This window comes from Balaenoptera musculus, chromosome 10 (assembly GCF_009873245.2).
Source record: "Balaenoptera musculus isolate JJ_BM4_2016_0621 chromosome 10, mBalMus1.pri.v3, whole genome shotgun sequence".
NCBI classification, from domain to species: Eukaryota; Metazoa; Chordata; class Mammalia; order Artiodactyla; family Balaenopteridae; genus Balaenoptera; species Balaenoptera musculus.
In genome coordinates this window covers 2,507,068-2,523,273 of record NC_045794.1, presented here as the reverse complement: position 1 = coordinate 2,523,273, position 16,206 = coordinate 2,507,068, and the positions used below count along the sequence as shown (strand labels likewise).

The following is a 16,206-nucleotide window of genomic DNA, read 5'->3' as shown; positions in this document are numbered from 1 at the left end:
TCTGTCTCCCTCCCTCCCTCCCTCACCCTTACGTCACCGCACTGGCTCAGGGATCCTGCTTCCCCAGAACATCTCTCTGTGTCGAACTAGTCTGACCTGTTGCTGCGTGCTAGCTGGCCAGCCATGGAAACAGCAGAGACCTTGATGGCAGCAGGATAAACCTGCGGAAGTCCCGATAAACATAACATGAGTGGACGGTTAATGTCTGCGCAGAAACCCAGGGGCACAGATCCCCAGCGGACACCTCTGCCCCCGGGTCTCCTCCAAGTCCACACCAAACAGCATCCACAGGAGAAAATGTAGGCGGGAAGAGGAAACGCTGGCTGGTGAGGCAGAGAGGCTCTCTGTTCCGATGCTGGCTTCGAGACAGCAGACTCTGTGACCTTCAGCCCTGGGCTTCTCTTTTCCCCATCTGTGAAGTGGGGGTAATCAGACCTGGCCCAGATGGGATCACGCCTGCGAGGTGCTGAGTAAACCCTGTGGAGCACCCAGCATGTAACTGGATAAGAAAAGCTCCCCCGCCGCGCCCCACATTCCACCCCCCTTCTTGGAGGTATTCACACACACACACACGCTGCGGCAAAGTGCTGATGTCCACCTTCTGTGGCCCGTATCTGTGGGCTGTGCTCTTTCCTCTGTGTCTGGTTGGCTGGTTGTGCCTCTACTGGTGCCCGCCTGGGGGTCCTAGGATGCTTCTGCTTCCAGGCATCTCTTGGCTCACGGTGGCCGGTGGTGCCCGTCTAACTCCCGGGCAGCGCCCACGGCAGTGTCCTGGGAGCATCTCGATGAAGCTGTTGGAGAGCTTTCTGCGCTTTTGCAGCCCAGTAGGTTCCATCTGAACTCTTGGGTTCTAGCCTTAGCTTTGTCACTACAGTGGTCCCACCTGATCCGTGATTTCGCTTTCAGTGGTTCCTGTTACCCAAGGTCAACCAGGGTCTGAAAATATTAAATGGGAAGTTCTAGAAGTAAACAATTCATAAGCTTTCAAGTGGGTACCGTTCTGATCGGCGTGATGAAATCTCACGCTGTCCTGCTCCATCTTGCCCGGGAAGTGAGTCACCCCCTTTCTCCAGCCCCTCCCACCGTTCGTCATGTAGTAGCTGTCTCGGTTACCAGATGGACTGTCCTGGCATCGCAGTGCTTGTGTTCAAGTGACCCTTATTTTACTCAATACTGTCCCCACGGTGCAACGGCAGTGATGCTGGAAATTCGCATTTGCCAAAGGAAAGCCATAAGGTGCTTCTTCTAAGTGAAAAGGTGAAACTTAAAGAAAGAAAAAAAACCGTAGGCTAAGGTTGCTAAGATCTACGGCACGAGCAAATCTTTTCTTCGTGAAATTGTGAAGAAGGGAAAAGAAGTTTTTGGTGGTTTTGCTGTCACACCTCAAACTGCAAAAGCTACAGCCACAGTGAGTGATAAGTGCTCCATTAACATGGCAGAGGCATTCAATGTGTACAATAAAATATTTTGAGAGAGACTCATTCACATAACTTTTATTACAATATATTGTTACAACTGTTCTATTTGATTTTCAGTTAACATTATTAATCTCTCACGGTGCCTAATTTGTAAATTAAACTTAATCATAAGTATGTATAGGAGAAAACATCGTATATATGGGGTTCGGTTGCTATGTGTGGTTTCAGGCATCCACTGGGGGTCTTGAGTGTATCCCCTGTGGACAAGGGGGTCAGCTGTGTTTGCTAAGTGACTCCAGATAGCTGGGCTTCCATTTCCTCACCTGAAATGAAGACTAGGTGGTCTTGAAGGCCCCTCCCAGCTCTTGGTGGCCTGTGATTCTGCCTTATGGTTCCACAAAGTCTCCATCCTGCCCGAGCGTCCCCCTGACCTGTGGGCAGCCCCGGCCCCCAGTGGACAGCGGTGCTGACCACTGAGCTCTGATTCTCCGCCCCGAACCCTCGGCGGCTCCTTGCCCCTTTGCGTGGCCGTGAATGCACGCGCATCTCCCTCATTCTCACCGTGATTTGGCTGTTACCTTCCCAGGTGTGTGAAAGCCGACCGGCTCCAGGGCCTCAGGGCACAGATGTCAGCCGTCACACACAGCCTCTAGATGCATCTAGGAGGAGCTGGACCTCAAATCTCATATCTCCAGCTGTTTATAATTCTGACAGGCCAACGCCAAGTCCTGGCCCACAGTCTCCTGGCGCCCCCAGCTCTGGGTCCATCCAGCAGCCCAGCGACTAACGGTGGGCAGGGGGAGGGCCCCCCGTCAGATACCCTGCCGGCTCCCTGGCTCGGAGGCAGGGAGGTTGTGAGGGGAAAGCTCAGCTTGGCCGCCATGCACCCAGTGGCTTTTGGGCAATATTGGCCTCGACAGGCAGCCTGTGGTGGTCACATGGCAGGACAAAGCTCCGGGTTCACCTGGCCTGGTTCCTCCTCTGAATTAGGAAGGACAGCGAGTCCTAACAAGAGATGAGCTCATGCCCTCGCTCTCTGCCGTGTTGACCTTGGCCGAGGTTGTGACTGTCCCCCTACACTCCACCCCACTTCATACCCACCCCATGACGAGGGCTCAGGAGCCACAGAAGGTACACGATTACCTCTGTTATTATGCCCTGAATCTCGCAGATTTATGAGGGCTTCAGGTCGTGCTGACCTTGTTCCTCTCTTCTTCTTTCCCTTCCTCAGGGTATGGCAGCTGGAGAGAACTGGCCAAGGCTCTGGCCAGCAGGAACATTCCGGCTGTGGATCCAAATCTCCAGTTCTACCGTCCCCAGAGGCTGGGCCTCAAGGTACGTGGCAGGGTCAGCCCGTCCTCCCTGCTGGTGCGTTAACGTGGGTCCTCAGCTCCCCCTGCCCGCAGAGCCTTCAGGGCGTCCTCACGTCCTGTGTTAGGGCAGGGCAGAGCAGGAGTCCCTGGATGGCAGGCTGGCCTCACGGGCTCTCCCAGCTTCGTGGGTAGAGACGTCCATCCTGCCTTCCCCAAAGCCTTGTCGCATAGTTCAAGATGCCCAAGTCTGAGCCGTCCAGGCATGTGGCCTCCATCAGCAGCCTGAGCCGGACCAGCACCTCTCGCCTCTTGCCGGAATGAGGACTGGGCTGGTACTTTAGTGACAGTCCCAGGTGCTTGCTGCTAGGAGTCAGAGATGATGCGGTAGAGACGGCCCCTCCCTGCAAATAGCTGGGGGGCAGATTTGTAATGGAGCATTTTCCCTATGGTGTTTCTTGGGCTGATGGTCCCTAGAAGCTGCTCTGGGTGGGGATTAGGGAACTTGAGGTCCAGTTCAGCCTGGAGCCCTAAGGTTGAGCCTCTGAGCGTAGAACAGACATGGATCTCCAAGGCCGGACCAGAGCCAAACTGAACCCATGGACCTGCAGGGTAGGGAGGAGTTGGGGTGTCTCCCCCAAGGGGGCTCCCACTTGTTAGGACAGATGAGTCACAGAAGAGGGAGGCAAGGTCCCTGCCCTCAGGAGAGCCTGGTCTAATTAGAAAAAATTTTTCCATATGGGAAGACTGAGAAAAGTCAGGAAAGTAGAAGCACCTCAGGGGCATACATTGGAGATATATTCCTGAGGGATATAGTGTGAGCCAGAAAGGGGAGTGTCCGTAAGTTGATAAGCCTCCGACAGCAGGGCTGGGTCTCCTGACCCTCTGCTTCCACAGGCACTTTCAAGGGGCCCCAATCCTGTTGTCACCCTAATATTCCCACCAAGTTCATTCTCCTCTGCTCGGCCAGGACCAAGACTCCGCGAGAGGTGGCCGGGGGGACAGCAGCTACCTGAAGTGGAATAAGCCGGTCCCCTGGCTGTCAGAGGTGAGGCTCTTGGAGAGGGTTAAAAAACAGTGTTTATAGGTAATTCCAGAGGCTACAGAAAATTTTCTTCTAGTGGTTGTTATTGAAAATTTTCATCTAATTTGAAGAAAAAAATTAAAGGGTTCCAGGCTCATTGAATTTTCTTCCTTTAGAGAAGCTCTAACATTTGCAGAGCCTGGGCCTACTGGGTGCCAGGCTTTGTGCATAATCTCCTGTCAGCTTTATGACCCTATAGGATAATACAATAACCTCATTTTATGGGTGAGAAAAGCAAAGCCCAGGAAAGCTACAGGACTTTCATGTCCATGTTAATCCCCAGTTATAAAATTCAGCTTCCCAAACTGTCTTTTATGGACCATTAAATCTCATAAGATATTCCAGGCAGAAGGGAATCCACTGTTAAATACGGTTTCAGATCTATAGACATCCACTCCCTGGAAATACACATTAGCACATGAAAGGCTCTGAGTTCTGCGGTCATCTGTTTGACTTGGGTTAGCTCAGCACGTACCAAACTTATTTGCCTCCTGAACTACCATTTCCCATGAACCATTAATATTCTATGAAACCAGTGTTCTAAGGGACATATACGAGGAAACTCCGCTTTAGAAACTTTTTATAGGAAGCAGTTAAACGTGTGAATGAAAGTTGTCATAAGCATCATCATACCTTTTGTGTACATAGGATTTGACAGATTCTTTTTCTTTCGGTGAAGAAGCAGAGGCTCAGGAGGTTAATCACATGAGCAAGATCACCTTGAGTAAAAGCTTGTGCGGAGACTCCAGAGCAGCGTGGTGCTTTGGGGGTGAACATTTTAAATTTAGGTTTTGTATCGTACAACTCGTCCAAGCCTTTCTTGGCTGGGTGCTGTCAGCCAGCCCGTCATCTCGTCCACACCTGTCACAGGTTGACCTCTTCCGCCTGGGTGATTTTATTTCCACTCCACCCCACCCATTTGCCGTGGGGCGGGCGTGAAGGATGCGCTGTCATACAAAATATGATGGTAGGTTACCTACACCATGAAATTGCCTCTGTTTAAACCCTGAGAGAGGATGGATTACAACACCGGCACACCTGTACCAGGTGATATCATCAGGTAATTAGGCCCTGCCCCGCCCCACCTGGAGATGGCATTGTGCAAACCATTGGTCCAGCGATCCAGCCTTCTGTCTTTGAGGACAGTTGGATTATTTATTTATTTATTTTTGGCCTCGGCTCTTGGGATCTTAGTTCCCCAGGAATCAAACCCGTGCCCCCTGCCGTGGAAACGCGGAGTCCTAACCACTGGACTGCCAGGGAAGTCCCTGGATCATTTTTCTTAATGAACCAATTATTTTGAAAGATTATAACTACATAATATTCTGCATTTATTAATCATTAGTTTTCTTGCCTTTTTCGGCCAATCAAGGATGGAGATATATACGTATATATCTCCATGAAAGCAGTGACAAATAGTAAATAGTGATTAAAATAGGATTGACTTTTTAAAGAAATAGTTGATCTTTTAGTAAGTGTGTTTAGCCTTTTGGTGGTAAATGCCTGATTTCCACTGACTTTGTCCTTTTATTATTAAAAGTGGCTTATAGGGAATTCCCTGGCGGTCCAGTGGTTAGGACTCTGGGCCCTCACTGCCGAGGGCCGGGGTTCAATCCCTGGTCGGGGAACTAAGATTCCACAAGCCACGCGGCATGGCCAAAAGAAGAAAAAAAAGTGGCTTATAAAATCCTCATTACAATCTTCATGGATCTTCAGGGAATCACTGATCCAGTCTCCTTATCTTACCAGCAAGGATAATTAGGCCCTGAATGTTTAAATAACTAGCATATGCCGTCTCCCAGCTGCAGTGGTGCCCCCTCCTCCAGCCCGTCGTGGGGACCTCGGTTCCCCTCTCCTTACCTGTCTCCTGCCTTTTGACATACAGTTTCAGCAGGAAGTGCTCAGGTGAAGGACACATGTCATTTACTGAACATCTACTAGCTGTCAGGGCTGTCAGGTTGCACTGTTGTTGCCCCTTTCCTGGCGATGGCTCCAGAGGGGTTGACTCTGTCACTCCCCCAAGGTGGCGTAGCTACTGCAGCCCTGCCCTGCGGGTGAGCACGGACAGAACACGGGAAGGCTGACCGTGGTCTCTCCCTTGACCGTCTCCCCGCCCCAGCCCTTGGCCGACAGCTCAGGGTCTCCGAGGCCAGCAGTCGCTCTCAAGCGAAGCAGGCTTAGTCAGTCCACTGCCTATCAGACCGGGAGTGGACGGCTGGTGGGCTGGGCTTCATGGGGTAACCGCTCTCAAAAACTTGTCCCTGTCAGCCCACATCATAAGACACTGACTAGCAAACCCCACTAATTAACAAACCTCAATGCCAGTTTATTCACTTACCAGTCAGTATACGGTCCACTGACCAGACACTGTCTGCTGCTCAGGGCGCTCCCCCCAGAAAACCAACATAATTATAAGAAAGAAATTCGGGGAACGCAGAATCAGATCAAAGCAAGTCAGAGTCTGTGGGTGACGTCATGCGGGCTTGGTGAGGTGGCGTCTCTCCTGAGAGGAGGGCTGGGACCCTGATTCCCCTTCTCAGACTCCCCCCGCTTTTTTCTCAAACAGTTTTATTGAGATATAGTTCATATACCATATAATTCACCCATTTAATGTGTACAATTCAGTAGCTTTTAGTATATTCATAGAGTTGTGCATCCATCACTTTCAATTTAGAACATTTTCCTCACCACTAAGGAAACCCCTCACCTGTTAGCCATCACCCCTTCACTACCTCCTAGCCCCCAGCCCCCAGCAAGCACCAGTCTACTCTGTCTCTCTAGACCTGCCTGTTCTGGACACTTCATATAAAGGGAATCGTACTCTGTGTGGCCTTTTGTGTCTGGCTTCTCTCACTTGGCATTAAGTTTTCGAGGCCCATCCATGTGGCAGCATGTATATCAGAACTTTGTTCACTTTTTTGCTGAATAATCTTCCACTGTGTGGATGGACCACATTTTATTATCCTCGATAGATGGGTATTTGGGTTGTTTCTGCTTTCGGCTCTTGGGAATAAATCTGCCGTGAGCGTTTGTGTACGGGTTTTGGTGCAGATCAGGCTGCCCTTTATTCAGGGCCCTGAACCACCACCATCATACACGTCACCATGGGGAGACACAAGTGACACCACAGTTCAATTACAAACCATCTGTTCCAATGGGGATAATTCCCTCCATCAGAATTTCACCAGATGGGCCTCGGGCCCTGTCCTCCAAATCTAGAGCCACCTCTTATCCTCTTGGAGCCGGGACCCCCTGGTTTCCAAGTGGGAGCTCACTCAAGGGGCAGGTGTGAACAGGAATCGAGTAGCTCGGGTGGGCTTCCCTGGTGACTCAGTGGTTGAGAATACGCCTGCCAATGCAGGGGACACGTGTTCGAGCCCTCATCTGGGAAGATCCCACATGCCCCAGAGCAACTAAGGCCGTGCGCCACAACTACTGAGCCTGCGCTCTAGGGCCCGCAAGCCACAACTACTGAGCCCACGTGCCACAACTACTGAAGCCCGTGGCGCCTAGAGCCCGTGCTCCACAACACAAGAAGCCACCACAATGAGCAGCCCCCGCTTACCGCAACTAGAGAAAGCCCGTGTGCAGCAATGAAGACCCAACACAGCCAAAAATAAATAAGTAAATAAATTTATGAAAAAAGAAAAAATAGTAGCTCGGGTGCTAGAAACTCTGAACAGGAGTCCGGTGTGTAGGAACTGGTGACCTCATTGTCCTGCTGGGTGGAAGTCACGTGGTCCAGCCAGGTGTGCTGGGCTGCTCACCCCTCCTGGAGGTGGACCTGGCCGCCCCGCCTTTGTGCCCTCTGCATCTCAGCCTCTGCAGTAGCCCGGGCACAGGTGGCTCGTTTGTCTGCATGTCTCTCTCCTCTGAGGACCCCTTTTCATCTTTGCATCATCACTGGTACAAAGCAGGCACTTGGTGCTTATAGAATAAATGAAGGAACATATGGTTCCAGACTTAGCTTCTCCAAGCATTTGTTCACTCAGATCATTAAGATGTGCAGGGAACCCACAGGAGGGAGCTGGAACTCTGCCTGGGGAAGTTGCAGAAGCCTAGGGAGAGAGATTTGAAAAGAACCTTGAAGGGTGAGCTGGAGTTTGCCGGGTGGGGAAGAAAGGAAAGGGCCTTCCAAGCAGGAAACAACATCTGCAAAGGCACAGAGACGTGTGTGCGCTGGGGTGTAGGTATGACCGGGAGTTGGGTGAGGTGAGGCTGGGAAGGCAGGGTGAGGTTTTGTCCAGAAGCCTCTGGGAACCCTAGGAGGTGTGAAGCGGCAGAGTGGGTGATCAGATCTGTCTTTAGAAAGACAGTTCTACAGGCAGTGGGAGGAGTCAGTGGTCGGAGATGCCTCCATCCCGGTGGGAGGCTCTGTGAGCCCAGTGAGGCCTGGCAGAGACCCTGTGGTGGGTGGAGGGCAGTGGATGTGGTGGGTGAGGACCCACGAGGCTGCATCCGCACCCCCAGAAGCCCTCCCACTTCCACAGGGTTCATTGCTGTGTGTCCTCAGGGGCTCAGTTTACCTCTCTGGGCCTCAATATTCTCACCTCTAAAATGAGAGGGTTCAGGGGACTTCTCTGGTGGTCCAGTGGTTAGGACTCCGAGCTTCCACTGCAGGGGGCGCGGGTTCGATCCCTGGTCGGGGAACTAAGATCCCGCATGCCGTGTGGCGTGGCCAAAAAACAGAAAGAAAAAATAAAATAAAATGAGAGGGTTCAACAGGTATTTTCTCCACTGCTTGTAGGCGGAGGTTTCCAATCCGTCTTTGGCCGTGGACGTGTTCTGGGCATGGGAGTAACCAGTGCTCTTCCCTGGGCCTTAGCTCTGCTGGACAGTGGAGAGAGGGGACAGAGGGCAGTGCCGACAAGCTGGAGTCCCACGTCCCTGCCCGACACAAAGTCTCCAAAGCTTGGAGGGACACAAGCCCTGGGGGTGGGTCACCAGTCAGGGCCTGGGGAGGAAGAAGGTGCCCACTGGTCCCTCGGGGATGGTGTCCATCCCCTCCTACAGCCTGAGGGCAGGTGGAGCATGGCTGGAGGGGTGGCTCTGTGCTGAGTCAGGGCCTAGCCCCCCGGGGATGTGGATAGTCCTCCCCCTGCCTGGGTTTCCCCGCAGCATCTCAGGCTCCGCTGCTATATAAGCAGGGCCCTGAGGGGCAGGTGGGCGGGGCTAGCCCAGCTCCTTCCTCCTTTCCCTGCCCAAGCCCTTGTAGCCTCTGGCCTCCTGGCTGAGCACAGCAGACTTCTGGGGGCATGCCCCCCCAGTTTGCTGTGGACTCAGAGTCTCCCGGGAGGGGCATGGAGGAGGCGGCCTGGAGGAGACAACTGAGTCTTGTAAACGGGACTTAGGAATTTCCCCAGAAGTAGCACAATGTCCCCATTCTTTCGTTCCAAGAAGCCCTAGCCTGCCCCCCACCTACCCAGCCCACATTCTCTCTCCCACCCGTCCCAGCCCCCCACTCATATCCTGGGGAGCTACGGCTGCTACCCGCGGTCCCGGGAAGAGCCAAGTTGCTGAGGGCACGGGGTGACGGGCTCTCTGCTTGGGGAGGGGACAGTCCTGTCAGGGGGCTCTCCCCGGCCCCTTCTCTCCCCCGTCATCCCTCCCTGCGGGTCTCTTGCTGAAGCCCTTCTATCTGGGCTTCCAGTCTGGGTGTCCCTTCCTCCTCTGTCTTCCTTAAGGGCGGCTCGGATTTTGATATCTGACGGCGGGAAGGGCAGGGCCCATTTGTGTGGCCTGATTGGGGCCCACCTCCCGCAACCTGGAGATTAAGCTGGGGAGGGGTGCGGGGAGTGGGGAAGGGCTGAGATGGGGTGATCTGAAGCCCTTTGTCAGGATAATTTGGGACCCTATCCCCACCCCCTCCCCTCTCCAACTCCCCACCCTTCCACCCACTATCAGGGTCCCGGCTGCGGCCCTTGCCCTCCCCTCCCTCCAAGGGGGGCCCCTGTGCTCCAGGCCTCCAAGCTCAGTCCCGTGGCCCACCGGCCCCACAGCCGAGGAGGGGAGGCAGGTACCTCCTTGCTCCTGCCTTCCCAGGGCTTCCCCAAAGGCCCAGGCACCTGGTGGGCATCCCGGCAGAGGCCTGGGCAACATGAGGCTTTGAGCTCCCAGGAGGGCAGTCAGAGCCCTTCTGCCGATGGGGCCCCCAGACCTCTTGCAGCTTTGCCAGCTGCTTCCCACGAGGGCAGCCAGTAGCACGAAGACACAGGGTGGATTAGGTTTCACCCAGACAGCTGTGCGGGTGTCCTCTTACGAGGCGGTAGGGGAGGGAGAGCGGGTCCGGCTTGAAACCCCAGCCTGGCACCTCCTCCTGGCCATTCTGTCCTGGCTGTTACTCCCCCTGCCTGGGGGATGCAGACCAGCCCACTTCCTGCATGGAAAGAGCCGGGAGTGTGTGTGTGTGCGTGTACATGCATGTGGGCGTGTGGACACGTGCAAGGACAGAAAGACAGCCCCAGGCCTCAGGGCCAGGCCACGGGGATGAGGTTCCCCAGGCAGCTGTGGGTGCCGAGGATGGGAACGGGCCTGGCGTGGACCAGGACCTTCAACCGGGAGGAGCGCTCGGGCCGGGGCTGCAGGCCGGCCCCATCTCAACGCTCACACGCTGTCCCTGCCCCGTGCAGTTCCGGGGCCGCGTCAACCTGCACGTGTTTGAAGACTGGTGCGGCAGCTCCATGCGGCAGCTGCGGAGGGATCTCCACTTCCCCCTGTACCCGCACGTGAGTGCCTCCTCCCCCGCTCCCCTCCTGCCCCGCTCCTGGCTCTCACCCCTGCACCTGGCTTCTGTCTTCCTCATCTTCCCTTGCTTTTTTTCTGGTTCTTTTCCTTTCCTTTATCCCGTGGACCCTCTTCTGACGCCCACAGTGTCTCCCTTGTTCCCTTCCCAGGGATTCCTTGGCAATATAGTTTACCTGGGAAGCCTCCACATGCAGTTGTGGGGCTGTGCACTGTTCACGGTCACCTGGATAAAGAAGCAAGTGGGAGCGGGAGGCTTGTCTGCCTCCCGGGTCCCGCCTGCCTCACTCCCTCCTCGTCCTCCCACCAGCCCTGAGCAGGCCAACCTCTTCATTTCCCTCTTCCCTCTTCTGGGTGATGATTTCCCTCTGGTTTCCTGGCACAGATCCGCACAACCTTGAGGAAGCTGGCCGTGTCCCCCAAGTGGACCAACTATGGCCTCCGCATCTTTGGCTACCTGCACCCCTTCACCGACGGTGAGGCCAGGCCCGGATCCCGCTCTTCCCCTTCCTGCCCGAGTTCTCAGGGTGCCCGGAGCACATCGCCTGCCCTGGGTCAGCTGGACCCTGTTAGCCCACCCTCGGGGGAGGGGGGGAGTTTGGACGTGGTGAGGCCTCACGCAGGCCCCCAGGCGGCCACTTCACGCCCTGATTTGAAGGGTCTGGAACTAGCTTGTCCCTCCCTGTAAGTCTCCATCTGCACGGGGTCTCCCAGGGTGTAGAGACCCCCACTTTACAAAGAGGGGAGCCCAGCAGCAAGCCCCCAAAGAGAATTTAGCCTGAGACATGAGAGCCCGCTATGTGGAGGCCCGTCCTGCTCTCACCTGGAAACTGCCCCCATGCCCAGGGGAGATCCAGTTTGCCATCGCCGCCGACGACAACGCAGAATTCTGGCTGAGCCGTGACGACCAGGTCTCAGGCCTGCAGCTGCTGGCCAGCGTCGGCAAGGTAGGGTCCCCACGGCCCCATGGGCCCTCCCACCGCCCCCAGGAGCCAGGTCACCTGCCTCCATCAGGACTCTGGTGTGACAGCCAGGGAAGAGGCATGAGAAGCAGCGTTCTCCCCCGTTGCCTCCCATCTTACAGAGGGATGGACTGGGTGTGGCCGGGAACAGACCCCGGGAAGGCTCAGGACCAGGCCACACCTGTCCTGGGTGCTCTGGTCCTGATGCTGAGGATTCACGCGGTGGGCGCCGGCTGCGGGGGGAGGGGCGTGCGAGGAAGGGGAGTTACTTCCCGAGTGGTCCCGCATCCCCTCCCACCCTCCCCATCTCCCCTCCTCCCACCTCCCACTTTCCTCCTCTCTCCTTCTGCCTGTGTCTCCTCACTCACCACCTCCCACCCTCCATACTTTGCCTTTGCGTCTGCCCTTCTCTCCCCTTGCTCCTCACACCTCCAGACTGGAAAAGAGTGGACTGCCCCTGGAGAGTTCGGGAAATTTCAGAGTCAAATGTCCAAGCCAGTGAGGTGAGTATGGAGCGTGGTGACAGCGGCAGAAACCCAGCCTCCGTCAGGTGCCGAGAGGCTAGCTTAGGGCCGGGGCCCGGGCCCGGGGGGAACTACCCCCCCCTGCCGCCCCATCACAGAGGTTCAGCGAGCCAGGGCCACGTGCGTTCAGGTAAACCAAGTCTTTGATTAGAGACCATCTGGCCCATCCTTCCTCACTTTACAGATGAGGAACTGAGGCCCAGAGAGGGCTCTGACTTAATGAGGGTCACACAGCTGTTCAGTAGCACTCAGGACTGGAAAACAGAATGGGTCTCCTTTCTCCCCGCCCTTGCTTGCCCGTTTTCTCCATCCCTGCAGGGTCTTTCTGAGCTGCAGAAAGTTCTGAATGGCGGGGGGCCCCTGGGCAGGCTGGAGGGAAGGCCTGGAGTGGCTGGGATGGGAACTATCCCAGCCCCAGAGCGCCACCTGGTGGCCCACACACACTGGCGAGAACACGTGTTGGCTTGAAGGTGCCAGTGCTGGTGTTGATGGTAGTGAGACAGTACAGCTTGCACAGAGCACTGGCTGTGCCAGCCCCCGAGGTCACCACTTCCCGTGTGACTCAGCACAGCAGCCGAGGATGAGGGCTCTGAAGCCAGACTGCCTGGGTCCAAACCCCAACTGCGCCCCTTATTACCTGGGGACTTTGGGCAAATTACCCAAATTTTCTGCGCCTCAGGGTTCTTACCTGCAGACAGGGATTACGTGAGTTCATGTGTATAAAGCACTTAACACCGTGCCTCCACATAGGAACAGCTCTCTGAGGGTTAACAGAGAGCTGAGTATCTTGGGAGGTTAGTGCTGTTATCCCATCTCACGGGAGGGAAGACTGAGGCCGCCCTGTCAGTAAGTGGTGATGGGGGTTCTGACCCAGACGCTCGCCAGCAGGTCCCTGGGACCAGGAGCAGGGAGGGAGGGATGGGGCGTGTACAGCGCTGGGAGCGGGCTCAGGCGGCGTGGGGGCCTGGGAGACAGCCCCCTGTTCCCTGCCCTCTCCTGCCAGCCTGTCAGCTGCCCGCAGGTACTACTTCGAGGTGCTACACAAGCAGAACGACCAGGGCACCGACCACGTGGAAGTCGCGGTGAGCCCCCGAGGTCCCCTCTGCCTCTGTGCCTGGCCGCCCCTCTGCCCAGGCCCTTGAGCCCTGTTCCAAATCAGCCACCTCCAACCTGCCGCGTCCACTCTCTCTCCTCTCCCAGTGGCGACGGAATGACCCTGGGGCCAAGTTCAGCATCATTGACTCTGCTTCCCTGTCCCTCTTCACAAGTGAGTGTCCTGCCCCAGCCTGGGGACGGGCCGAAGTGGGGCTGGCTTGGGGGGGCCGGGAGGGGTGCTTGGAACGAGGTGTGGAGGGTCCGGACCAAGGAGCAGAGCCTGAAGGGGCGCTACGGTCAGAGATCCTTAGCTCCCGGGGGGTCCGTGACCTGTGAGCACCTTCCGGAACCTCTCCGAGCCCTCGCCCCAGAAAAACGCCCGTCCGCCTCCACACGGTGTCGTCTGTATGATTTCAAGGGCATCCAGAGACCAAGACGCTCACTCCAGATGAAAAGCCTCTGAGGGAGGCCAGTCCCTGTTTTGCAGATGAGCCGCCATGGTTCTCGCACGGCCATGGCCAGAGGAGAGAAAGCGTTCTCACCTCTCTCAGGCTGCAGTCAGTGGACTCCCCGAGCATACTTGTTGTTGCTTATGATTTCCCCCTGCCTGGAGGCCCCACTGAGAAGTCGCCACCGGCAGGTGGGCCGTGTGGGCCCAGGTATAGGAGGAGTGGGCAGAGCAGAAGCCCTGGCGAGGAAGGGAAGGTGGGTCTGGAGGAGACCGGGAGACGGTGGGAAGAGTGTATGCGCGGAGGGCAGGATGGAGGGCGGAACCGAAGGTCTGGTTCCCAGGAGAGGGCGGCAGTGAGGAAGGGGCAAGAGGGGTCGGGGGAGGCTGCCGGTGACCGAAGCAGGAGGTCAGGGCAGAAAGGCCAGTTGGTGCCAGAAGAAGGAGGGAGATTGGAATCCCTAGATTGAGTGTGAACCAAGAAAAAGGAAGCCCGAGGCAAATTCAGAAAAGAAACCAGTGAGATGGGCCAGAGGTAACCGAGCTCTTATCTGGGGCCAAGGCAGATGACCTCAGGAGGCAGAGAGCAAAGACGAACAGCCAGCCCCCGGGGCTGGTCAGATGGGGGACAAGTAGTCTTGAACACCAGGCCCCCAGAGGGAGGTGAGGGGCGGGTGCTGGAAGCCTAGGGGCTCCCTGCTTGGGGGGCGTGGCTTGTCTGCTGGAGAGGCTGAGACACACAGTCTGGGTTCACTCAGCTTTGTGTGATCTCAGGCACATGACTTCGCTTCCCTTTGCCCAAGTTCCTTGTCTGTAAAGTAGGAATGATGATAATAGTACATAAGCCACAGCAGCTCCGAGGATTAAATGGGTTGATATTTGTAAGATGCTTGGATCAGCGCCTGGCTTATTATTTAGTAAGTGCCCTTCACGTGTTTGTTAAATAAACAGACTTCTAATGATGAATTTCCAGCAGATAGCGGTTAAAACATTTTGAGGAAGAGGTGACTTTTCCCAGCTCACACAAAACTGTGGTGTGTGCTGGCCCTGGGGCTGGTGGAGGGGGTCCAAGGGAGACCACAAGTTGTGGAGGCAGGGCTGGGGGGAAGCGGGATTGAGCGCATCCCATACTGTACCAGCCTGGGGATACGGAAGCCTTGAGTCGACCCCTTCCTGGCCCCTCCAGGAGGCAGGGGCCTGGCTTCTGGGCTGACTTTCTCTGGGAGTCACAGCTGCCCTCTGTTCTTTCCTCCCTGGGCCCAGATGAGACAGTCCTGAGGATGGATGAGGTGGGCCACATCCCGCAGACGGCGGCCAGCCATGCAGGCTCCCCAGACCCTCTTCCCAGCGATGAGCAGCCCCCGGCCGACATGCTGCGGCCTGACCCTCGGGACACCCTCTATCGAGGTACGACCTCACCGCGGACTTGACCTCCCGCCAGGGGACACGCTGCCAGGTCCACGGATGTTGGGGAGGAGGCTTCTGTGCTAGCACAATATCCCCAAATCAGAGACTCTCTTCTTTTACTTGTATGAAATGTACCATGCATACAGAAAGGTACGAAAATATAGATGTACCACTTTGCAATTGTACAAATCATTACACAGCAAACATTATAGGACAAGAAATAGAGCCAGAACCCAGGTGTGCCCTCTGCAATCACGTATATTGGTTTCTTATTGGATTCTAGCTCTTGCCGTCCAGTGAGAGAAGTACGTCCCCACTAAGGTGTAGGAGTCTTAAGCTGTCCGGAGTGTTTACATTTTAAAAGACGACAAAGTGTCCCCTTCCAGCCCTGTCCCCCCACCCCGCCATGGCAACGGGAAGGGAATTCAGTTACCGGCACTTCACTAGGGGGAGGCTTCGTGGCCTCACTGGGAGTTTCTAAACCTGTTTTGAGACTGGCCCTGTACAGCGATCCCGGCCCTGTACAGCGATCCCGGCCCTGTACAGCGATCCCGGCCCTGTACAGCAATCCCGGCCCTGTACAGCGATCCCAGCACTGTCCTGTGCCTCGAATCAGGCTCCGCGTGCGAGCTCTCTGCCTCCAGCTGCCCCTGGAATCCACCCCCACCCCCAAGAGTGGTGGCAGCCTCCGCTTGGTGGCCTCAGCCGCCGGGCTGGACGCTGCCACGAGTGAATACAGAAATGTGTGGGCTCGGGGCCGCAGATCCGGCCCTCGCCCCGCAGCCGGGAGGCTTTGTGGCTGTGAGCCGGCCTGTTTCAGGCTCCCTCACCCAACCTCACCCCGCCTCCTTCTGCCCCAGTGCCCCTGATCCCCAAGTCCCAGCTCCGCCGCGTCCTGCCCGACTGTCCCTACAAGCCCAGCTACCTGGTGGACGGGCTTCGTCTGCAGCGCTACCAGGGACTCCGGTTTGTAAGTCTCGGGCCGGGTGGCGGGGACAGGCGTGGGAGGGGGCTCGCTGCCTGTGGCCGGGACTGCAGAGGCTGGCCCCTCCTCCCCACGCCACACGCCAGCGGGCGGGATGCCTCCCGGGGCCCAGAGAACCGGCATTTCGCCGTGCCCGGCCCGGATGGGCTGCCCTGCGGAGCCCGGAGCCGTGCGGGGTGGGCTGGCTGAGGCCTCCCACCCTCCGCCCCGAGGGTGGCGGTATTATTAAACT

At 56.4% G+C, this 16,206-nt stretch overlaps 1 protein-coding gene across 3 annotated transcripts in view; it reads left to right on the top strand.

The window, feature by feature from the left end:
• The window catches only part of B4GALNT3 (beta-1,4-N-acetyl-galactosaminyltransferase 3), a 94,036-nt gene that overhangs the window by 67,814 nt on the left and 10,016 nt on the right, over positions 1 to 16,206 (top strand). For 2 of the 3 annotated variants that reach the window (XM_036866735.1, XM_036866734.1), the window contains exons 2-11: positions 2,650 to 2,753; positions 3,699 to 3,776; positions 10,442 to 10,537; positions 10,939 to 11,029; positions 11,400 to 11,500; positions 11,951 to 12,018; positions 13,043 to 13,121; positions 13,240 to 13,306; positions 14,846 to 14,989; positions 15,850 to 15,959. In XM_036866735.1, coding sequence (XP_036722630.1) covers positions 2,650 to 2,753; positions 3,699 to 3,776; positions 10,442 to 10,537; positions 10,939 to 11,029; positions 11,400 to 11,500; positions 11,951 to 12,018; positions 13,043 to 13,121; positions 13,240 to 13,306; positions 14,846 to 14,989; positions 15,850 to 15,959 — 938 coding nt within the window. Of the gene's footprint in view, positions 1 to 2,649; positions 2,754 to 3,698; positions 3,777 to 4,467; positions 4,582 to 10,441; positions 10,538 to 10,938; positions 11,030 to 11,399; positions 11,501 to 11,950; positions 12,019 to 13,042; positions 13,122 to 13,239; positions 13,307 to 14,845; positions 14,990 to 15,849; positions 15,960 to 16,206 lie in introns of those variants that run through there. The other variant, XM_036866736.1, reaches the window with a different exon arrangement.